Here is a 9,497-nt window from a genome sequence, read left to right as displayed (position 1 = left end):
CCGGCCCGGCACCACCACGTGGCCCGCCGATCGCCACGTGCTCTCCCGCGGCCCCAGCCACGCCCACCCTCCGCTAAGCCCCACCGCCCAATCAGGGCGCAGGCGCCGAGCTGCCGCCTTCTCATTGGCTAACGCCGATTCCTCCCGGGCGGGCAGCGCGTCCCCCCGCTCTTGCCCCCCACCTCACAAACTCGCTCTCGCCGGCGGCTGTAACGCGTTTTCCCGTTGGCTGATCGCAAAGCGCCGGAGATTGGCGGAGGCGCTCGAGGGGCGGGGGCGGCGATTGGCCGGGCGGCGCGGCGCGCGCGGCGATTGGCTGAAGCGGGGGCGTAGGGGGCGTGGCGTGGCGGAGGGCTAGGCAAGCGAGCGGAAGGGGCCTGCGCTCGCTCTTTCGTTTCAGTCCCCGGTTCGGATCGCCAGCGCCTCGCCACCGCTCCCGCCGACCGCCCGGGGCCCGCTCCGCTCCTCGCCGCCGCCCCGCCGGACGTGCCCACCCCTCTCCTGAGACAGCTCGGCCGCCGCCCCTGCGCCGCCAGGCACCGCCGCCATCATGGTGAAGATCGCCAAGGTGAGGGCGCCGGGCGGGGCCGCGCTCGGCCGCCAGGCGGGAAGCGAGCGGCCGCCGCCGTGGCGGGGCGGGCGGATGGTGATCGAGGTGGGGGGAGCGGGGCGAGCCGGGCCGCCTTCCCGCCGCCGTCTCCTCAGGCCGCGCGACGGCTTCCAGGCCTCCCCTCCCGCACCACGAAGATGGCGGCGGGGGGAGGGGCCGCGCACTTGGTGGGAGCGGTTTCAGGCCTTCCCGCGTCCCGTCCCTTTCTCCTCCGTCTTGTCGCGCGCGGGGGCCCGGCCGCGAGGGGGGGGGGGGAGGGGGGCTGCGGTGCGTGTGTGAAGGGGGGGGGGGCACCTCGGCGCGCGCCGCGTGCGAGCGCGCGCAGCCGGGGGGGCGGGGCTACGCCGCCGCGCGGCCACGTGGTGCGCCGGGGAGAGCGAACACGTGGGCGCGCGGGGCGCCCCCCGCCCGCCCCGGGAGGGCCCCGCCGAGAGGCGCGGGCGGCCGAGCACCGCCGCCGGCCCGAGCACCCCCCCCCCCCGGGTCGTGTCCCGCCCCTTCCCCGCGGCGGGGCTGCACCGGCCCGTGGGGCGCCGCGGGGGCAGGCGGGGCGGCCACGTGGTTGGGACAATTGTCCGCCGGTGCGAGCGCTCGCAGGTGGCTGGGGCGCCTCGGGGCGTAAACGTGCTGCTCGCTGACGGGCGGGGAAACGAACGCCGCCTAACAGCTCGCTCTCTCTTTCAGACTCCCAAGAATCAGATCAAACAGAAAAAAATGGCTCCTCCCCCCAAAAAGGTCGAGGAAAGCGAGGAAGAAGAGTCCTCTGAGCTAGAGGAAAGCAGCGGAGAAGAGGTGATCAAGCTAGAAATGAAGCCGAAAGAATGCACGTGTTACAAGTGTCATGAGGGTTGGGGGTACATAGTGTGTGACAGAGAATCAATATTGATAAACAGTGGGCGTCTGTCAGTTAACTGTGGCTAAAAAATCAACTGGATTTCATAAGAGGAAAGCAATGTGAGGAAAACTTGCTTAGCTGCTAAGTCTGTCCTTCCAGGCTTTGGAAGGACTGCTGGGATCTTACAGCTGTTCCTAGTGCTGATGAGCAAGTGGATTACTCCAGTAGGGCATCAGCAATAAGGGGTTTATCACACGCAAATAATTTGCAAGACTAAAAATTTCAAACTACTGAATGCTACTAGAGACATCTCTGGTCTTGCTTCAGGACCAGGGAGTTTGGAGATGCTTTGATGTTCCATAAGCAGTCTGTTAAAAGCATGAAAAAACTGGTTTTGAGCTTTATTAATTCAACAGAATAGGCAATTAAGGTCGTTCAACACAAACTAAATTTGTCAGAGGATATGCTTTAGATTGCAGTTGCTATATATTGTCTGACATTGAAGTAAGAGTAGTTTAAAGGGCCAGCATTAGTCTTACGCTAATGTGTATTTCAGGTGATCCCTCAGAAGAAACAACAAAAAGCAGCAGTTACACCAGCGAAGAAGGCTGCTACCCCTGCAAAGAAGGCTGCTACTCCTGCGAAAAAGGCTATTACACCTGCCAAGAAGGCTGTAGCTACTCCAGCTAAAAAGGCCGTTGCTCCATCACCTAAAAAGGCTGCTGTCCTAACCAAAGGAGCGAAAAATGGAAAGAATGCCAAGAAGGAAGAGAGTGAGGAGGAAGATGAAGATGATGAGGAAGATGATGATGAGGACGAGGAGGAAGAGGAAGATGATTCTGGTAAGTTACTTTTGAAATATGTATTTATCTTTGTATAAGCTGACTAAAGCTGGTCCGATCAAGTTGCTGAATTTGAGTACCTTTAGAATTGAACGTTCAGTATGGCTTATACTTGAGAGAGGGGGGGTTCATTGATTAAAAGGTGGTGAGGAAGGAAAGGTGGGGAATCTGATGTTTGGAGGAGAACTTCGGCTGCAGCTGCATTACACACAGCATGTGAAGTATCTTCTAGTTCCCTGATGATTCTTCGTGAACTTTGCCAAAATCTTGTGAAACAAAGTACTTTACTGGTAACGTTTGAAGGCTGAGTGGTATGGGTAAATACTTGCTGTGCTTTTGGTGCAGATGAGGACGAGGAACCAGCAATGCCTGTGAAGCCTGCAGCCAAAAAGCCTGCAGCAGTACCAGCCAAAAAGCCTGCAGTTGTGCCAGCAAAGCAAGAATCTGAAGAGGAGGAGGAGGATGAGGATGATGATGAGGAAGAAGATGATGGTATGTGGAATTTACGAAAACTTTGTCTGACTCTTATTAAAAAAAAAAAGATGTTAAACTAATAAACACTTACAGGGAGCTGGCGGGGGTGACTTAATGGATTAGCGAGAGCGATGCAGAGTGTGTGTGTGTCTCCATTTAGTGCCCATCTGATTTTAGCTGGCTACTAGTGTCCATCACTTGTGGTTGAGTGGGTGTTGATTTCCCTATTGCTAGTAAAACTTCTTTTACTCTTGGAGAACAGGTATTGTTTTTTTAATGCAGTAAAACTTAAGGGAGAAGCAGCTTTTATAAATATATTAAACTCATTTCCTGAGAACATACAAACTTAAGGAGGCATGAAAAACACTATTTTACTTCATGAAATTTTCTCAGTCTCAGAAGGGGCTTAATTCTTGATGTGTCTGAAATCTTGTGCTCAACTTGTTTCAGAGTCTGAAGATGAAGCCATGGACACAACCCCTGTCCAAGTGAAGAAACCTACTCCAGCAAAGGTTGCGCCAGTGAAAGCCAAGGCAGACTCTGAAGATGAGGAAGATGAAGACGATGATGATGAAGATGAGGATGAGGAGGAGGAGGATGAAGAGGATGCTGAGGAGGAAAGTGAGGATGAAAGTGAGTTTAAATGTTTTTGAGATCATAATTCTAATAACAGGAAAGATGCCTGGGCAAAATTTTTGTCCTACCGTGGTCTTTCGGGCTGAGGAACAGTTGCTGTAGTGACAAGAGAGTCTTGTGTAAAGATTAATGTTCCTGTATTGATCCAGTATAGGAAAAGTTGGTTTGTACTTTTATTTCAGTGTTGTTGTTGTTTGTTCTCTATCACAGAACCTGTCAAGGAAGCGCCTGGAAAGAGGAAGAAAGAAATGGCCAATAAAAGTGCACCGGAGGCCAAGAAAAAGAAAACAGACGGTAGGTGGTGTGGGATCATCAAATGATGCTTGTTTGATGGATTGTTACTGAACTGTTGGGTGAGCTACATAACTGAAGGGAGAAGATGCTGAGTGGGTTTTTTTTCCAGCACAAATGATGATTATAAGGGACTTAATACTGAAGTATGATGTCACTTTTGAGCAGAAACTGATGTGCTAAAGCTGGAATCTGACTTCCACCTCATTTAACTGCCTTAAAAAACTTGATTATCTTTTCATTTAAAGGGCCCACTTCAGCTTTCTCCCTCTTTGTGGGAAATTTGGTCCCCACCAAGGATTATGAAGAACTGAAAACTGGCATCAAAGAATTCTTTGGGAAGAAGAATATTGAAGTTCTAGATGTCAGAATTGGTGCTTCCAAGTGAGTTCATCAGTAGAATATTACTGCTTATTTCTTTTAATTGGCAGTAATTTGTTTGGAGAGGTATAACTGTGCTGATGCTGGTTCCCTTCAAGATGCTGGGAGGGTTGCTTGATGGTGCATGGAAGCTGGAAGAGGTGCAGTCCAAATAAGGGTGTAATACTTGACTGGCTTGCAGCTTTTTCAGATGGCATTTCCCTAAAGGGAGAGCTGCCACTTCAGTACGGAGGTGCTGTTCTCTGCTGTTGTTTTGGTTATGTGGGCCAGTTAGCATTTGTTTTATTAACACTTTAACTTGACCAGTGGGGACCTCTCTGGTTCTGGGTTTCTGTTTGTGTTCTCTGCTACTAGAGATAGATCAGCTTAAATAGTAAGGTTACTCTTCTTTCAGGCGATTTGGCTACGTAGACTTTTCATCTGCTGAAGATCTGGATAAAGGTCTCCAACTGAACGGGAAGAAGTTAATGGGTGTGGAAATCAAACTGGAAAAAGCAAAGAGCAAGGAAACGATGAAAGAAAATAAGAAAGGTATGGCCCATAACTTTGAATACCACACAAATACCTGAATACCACACTCTGAATACTGCATATAAACGAAGAGTTGTCATAATCGGGCCTTGGAGTAGGCTTGCTGTACTACTGATGGCTTCTATTCTGCTCTTTTTAAGGCAGCTCTTCCTGGTTTGTGCTCTATATCATAAACAGTTTCTCAAATGCTAACATGTGGATAGGCAAGTTCAGACTAGTGTATCTGGAAATGTGATCCAAAAAATAATGCATATTTGGGGATCTGAGGAGGAAATGTGGCTCTTTCTGAAGCTTTAGGACCTGTTTTATGAACTTAGTGACCTCAAGAGAAGTAGCCTAAGTAACTGTCGTAGTAGTTGCTTTTTCAGCTTCTGAAAACGTGAATGTTTATTGTGGCTTATTTTCTGCTGGATCAACTCACTCTGGTTCTCACTGAACTGGCAGTGTAGATGAGAAGGGATTTTTTTTTTTCTGGTAATGTGAAAGTAACTTTTTTCTTTCTTTGCAGAGAGAGATGCTAGAACACTGTTTGTGAAGAATCTGCCCTACCGCTTAACTGAAGATGAAATAAGAGAAGTGTTTGAAAACGCACTAGAAATCCGAATAGTAATGAACAAGGAAGGGAACAGCAAAGGGTATGTAGCTGAGAGGACTGTTAGATGTTTGCTGTTCCTCAGACTCTTGGCTTATTTTGATAAGCTTGCGTCCTTACGCTACCTTAAGGGACCTGCTGCATTAGGTGTACTGAAAATGCTAATTTTTGAAGCATTTTTCTTCCTCATCCTTCCCCCCCCTGCCCCATGAACTTAATGCCTCCTTCCAGGAATGACTTGCTTATGTTATTTTCTGTGCTGTAGGATGGCCTATGTTGAATTTAAAACGGAAGCTGAGGCAAACAAAGCTCTGGAGGAGAAGCAGGGCACAGAAATTGATGGTCGTGCCATGGTCATTGACTTCACTGGTGAGAAGAGCCATCAAGAACATCAGAAAGGTACTTTTTCAGAGCAATAATGTACATGCAAATGACATTTAGTATTTAATTGCACTTGTTTTCAGAAGTTTGCTAGGGATAGAGCACCTTGAAGCACTGCAGGAAAACTGTAAGATACCAGGAAGGGAACTTTTGCCTAACTTGTGCTCTGCATTCTATGCATTTTATGTTTCTACTGCATGTTTCTGACAATGGGAGACAACTAGTCTACGTGACCAAAACAGTGTTGTGCTTAGCCTTGTGCCTCACCTTGAGGTGAGGAGGGAGCAACAACTACTCTCACCCTAGAGAGTATGTTGTGCCTAGAGGAAGGGAGAATTCTCCTCCAAACTTGCACTTACAGCATTGAGTTTTCTCCATAGGAGGTGGAGAGAGGGAGTCAAAGACCCTAATTGTCAACAACCTCTCGTACGCTGCTTCAGAAGAGACTCTTCAAGAACTGTTTAAGAAAGCTTCTTCCATCAAGATGCCACAGACCAACCAGGGCAGGCCTAAAGGGTATGTTGTGCTTCTCTCCTGACACCTGATGAATTGGCGTTGCAAGTGACTTACCTCCACAGATCCCTTGTGCTCCCAGGCTGACTGAAATATTCCTCTCTAAATAGGTATGCGTTTGTAGAATTTCCCACAACTGAGGATGCCAAAGAGGCATTGAATTCCTGTAACAACACAGAGATCGAAGGCAGAGCAATCAGACTGGAATTCAGTTCACCAGCGTGGCAGAAGGGGAACATGAATGCAAGAGGAGGTTTTAATCGTACGTGTTAAATGTTTGATTGTTTGATCTTGAGACAGCTGTGGCACGAGTGCACCATTCATGCAAACTTAGGGGTGCTTTTAAAAAAACAAAGCATGGTTGTGGAGTGAAAGACTTGCATCATAAGTGAGTGCTGGATATGATGACTGACTGTCTGAAATGCTGATGAAACTATTGCCGAAGTCCTCTAGATAGTCAAGTGCTGATCCAGCAGTGTCTGTCTGTTTAGATTCCCTATTGATAAGATGCAAGCATCTATTTTTAAAAATTAAGAAAAAATAAAAAAACACCCACAACAACAGGAAAAATTACTATTTTGTCAGTACCAGGCTGGCTGATGGAGGTACTTTGACATCAGGTTCTAACTGCACTCCTGAAAAAGTTTTTTCAAGGACTTCATTAAGTGCCTGAGCTGTTACTTCAAAACAAACCCCTTAGCTCTGTGAGCTGTTCTAGGAGCCAGTAGTGCAAGCTGGATGTGATGTTAAGAAACTGATGGTTGCCTTGCTCTGATATAATGACCTCTGAATGTATTCTCTTCCCACAGAACAAAGTAAAACATTGTTTGTCAGAGGCCTTTCTGAGGACACCACAGAGGAGACGCTAAGAGAGTCGTTTGAAGGCTCTATAAGTGCTAGAATAGTCACAGACAGAGACACTGGATCATCTAAAGGGTATGTTAAACATCACCTGGGATTAGTTCAGTTACTACAAAAAGCCTCACTTTAACTGATTTATGCAGTGGAGGGTGTTTTTCATGCTCATGTGGGTGATTCTTTGAAGCTAGTAAATTGCATGTAAGTAGAGAACAAGCTTACCCTGCTTCAGGTCTGTTTGTAGAGGGCAGCATGTGCCCACTTCTCAATGAGCTCCTTCCTGCCAACAAATCCGTGGCAGCCTATGGATTCGCACGAGAAGCATATTAACTGTTCAGTACTGGCAAACTCACAATGGGGCTCCCATCGATTGTGATTAGCCACTGCTGTTCTACAAGTAACATGGTCCTGGTCCCTGTGTGGTTGCAGAAGTGCAGGTGTTGTTTCCAAAGGGATTGCTGTCGAGTACCTGCAGGTGGTGCTACAGCTCATGGAGTTTGTCTGTCTTTCTCTTAACCCGTTCCCTAGGTTTGGGTTTGTGGACTTCAGCTCCCCAGAAGATGCCAAAGCAGCTAAAGAAGCCATGGAGGACGGAGAGATAGATGGAAACAAAGTGATCCTTGATTTTGCCAAGCCAAAGGGTGAATTTCAACGTGGCGGCGGATTTGGTGGTGGATTTGGTGGTCGTGGTGGCAGAGGAGGAGGCCGAGGAGGAAGAGGTGGATTTGGTGGCAGAGGTGGTGGCAGAGGATTTGGAGGTAAGAAGAGACAAATGCTGCTGTCCTAAAGGGGGTGTGCCTAAAAATTAATCCCAAACCATTCTTGGGATTATGGTGTGGTGCTGCCACAGAGCACGTGGTGTGAATCAGGATGGGTTTGGAAGGGCAGTGGTGTATCTGCAGGGATTCCTGTAACTCTGCTTCTTGACCTGATTTTCTTTCTAGGTAGAGGAGGTGGCTTCCGAGGAGGCAGAGGAGGAGGTGGAGATCACAAGCCACAAGGGAAGAAGATAAAGTTTGAATAAACTTCCCCTTTTCTTTCCCTTCTCCTGCTCTCTGAGACTATCTGAAAGGACTCCGGGGGTTTTTATTCTCCTTTTATCTTGGCGGAGCCTTCGGAGGACATTCCAAGATGCGAAGCAGTACTGTGAGCCACTTGGAAGATACAGTTTTCATTTCAAGGAAGAGAGAGCAAGCCATTTTGACTGCTTGCCTATTCAAACGAACTTTTTAAAAAATGAGCGATAGGTGTGGGAGTTTAGCCCTTGTCTGTGAGTTGTCTTGAATTTACAATGTTTTACCCATGTACAAAAATATTTTTTTTTTCCTATAAACTTCTGTAGCATTTTTGCTGTAAAAATGCAGAATGTTTTATCATTTGTGCTTCAGCACCCTGTCTTGGACAGATTAAAGGACCTAAACTGGTTCGTGTTACTCCTGTGCCGCTAAATGAAGCAGGGCTGTGAGAGATTGTCTTGAACCTTCTCTCTCTTGAGGTCACTAATGTCACAGGCAGCTGCTAGTGTCCTGCTTCTGCTCTAGCCTGCGTCAGCTCCGAGCAACATACGTATGCTATGCTTAAGAGTGCCTGCAAGAAGGAATAGGGGAGGGGAATGCAATAGCTGAGGTAAGCCCTGTGCCTACAGACATTTTTAAACTGAAGATGTATGTAATGTTGCATGCTGGCCAATTGCTCTTTTACTTTTTTTTTTAAACAAATGAGTAAATTGGATCTTGTACCAAGGCCCTGCACCTCAATCACACTCTTCCAGACATTGCCTCTTGTCTCCTCTTGACTTGTCCCTCAGTGTGAAGCAAGTATATTGAAACACGGGCTCAGGGCAGTCATTGTGCTTTCCACCTTGACCGAACCTGGGCCTTCTGATGTTTTGCTTAGGCTTGGTATGGGTGAGTGCTTCCAGCAGCGTGGGCCTGAAGGTGCTAAGTCGTGGTCCAGTCCCTCTGCGATAGTTACTGGCCTCTTTTTCCAGCCAGGCACTTGGCTGGTGTCCTGCAGTGGCAGCCGTTAAGGGGACAGGGCTGCTCTTGAGTGACTGCAGCATGTGGGTGCTGCTGTTTTGGTTTAAGTTGGGCAGCATTGGCTGCAGGGCCGGGTAGCTGTTGGCTCAGGCCTCCCCGGGCACAGGTACCTGCAGACTCAGACGTCAATGGCCTGTGTCCTGGTGAAAGGTCCTCTGCCACCTTCTGCTGTGGGCTCTTCATCCCAGCTAGCCGGCAATGACCTTAATGGCTCTCCTGTAGTGTAGCAACACTCACACCTTTTTACTGCCATGCAAGGTCTGTAGTTCCTCAAATGCTGATGTGCTCGTCTCATTCTGCAGATGGATTCCCAACATAGAGCCACTGGAAGAGAAAAAGGGTGGTTTCTGCAGATAAAATGTTTTATATTTACAGCAGTGGAGGAGTGCTTGCTTCTGGCTTGAGGGTTCTACTTCTGCTGGAGACCCGGCCCGAGCTTTGTGTGTCCTTCCTCCCCCTGCCTTGAGCACCGGGCTCCTCTCCAGCCCTTTGGGCATCAGCCATTTTAGAGCCG

At 48.5% G+C, this 9,497-nt stretch overlaps 1 protein-coding gene and 3 non-coding genes across 4 annotated transcripts; all 4 read left to right on the top strand.

Annotated features, from left to right (window-relative positions):
- Nucleotides 1–487: 487 nt before the first annotated feature.
- On the top strand, nt 488–8,369 carry NCL (nucleolin). Its single transcript, XM_059822607.1, has 15 exons — nt 488–568; nt 1,295–1,402; nt 2,002–2,287; nt 2,633–2,779; nt 3,212–3,394; nt 3,608–3,691; nt 3,937–4,072; nt 4,464–4,600; nt 5,109–5,235; nt 5,458–5,591; nt 5,954–6,089; nt 6,197–6,348; nt 6,896–7,022; nt 7,473–7,702; nt 7,889–8,369. The coding sequence occupies exons 1-15, from the start codon at nt 551–553 to the stop codon at nt 7,966–7,968; spliced, it is 2,085 nt and encodes a 694-aa protein (XP_059678590.1). The 5' UTR covers nt 488–550; the 3' UTR covers nt 7,969–8,369.
- LOC132317782 (small nucleolar RNA SNORD82) lies at nt 3,799–3,868 on the top strand. The gene has a single exon (XR_009484183.1). It is a non-coding gene; the product is annotated as a small nucleolar RNA SNORD82 (small nucleolar RNA).
- LOC132317783 (small nucleolar RNA SNORD20) lies at nt 6,483–6,559 on the top strand. The gene has a single exon (XR_009484184.1). It is a non-coding gene; the product is annotated as a small nucleolar RNA SNORD20 (small nucleolar RNA).
- On the top strand, nt 7,204–7,343 carry LOC132317780 (small nucleolar RNA SNORA75). Its single transcript, XR_009484181.1, has one exon. It is a non-coding gene; the product is annotated as a small nucleolar RNA SNORA75 (small nucleolar RNA).
- Nucleotides 8,370–9,497: the final 1,128 nt, after the last annotated feature.

This window comes from Gavia stellata, chromosome 11 (assembly GCF_030936135.1).
Source record: "Gavia stellata isolate bGavSte3 chromosome 11, bGavSte3.hap2, whole genome shotgun sequence".
NCBI classification, from domain to species: Eukaryota; Metazoa; Chordata; class Aves; order Gaviiformes; family Gaviidae; genus Gavia; species Gavia stellata.
Note: the sequence above shows the minus strand (reverse complement) of the source record. Positions and strands in the feature narration are given on the sequence as shown.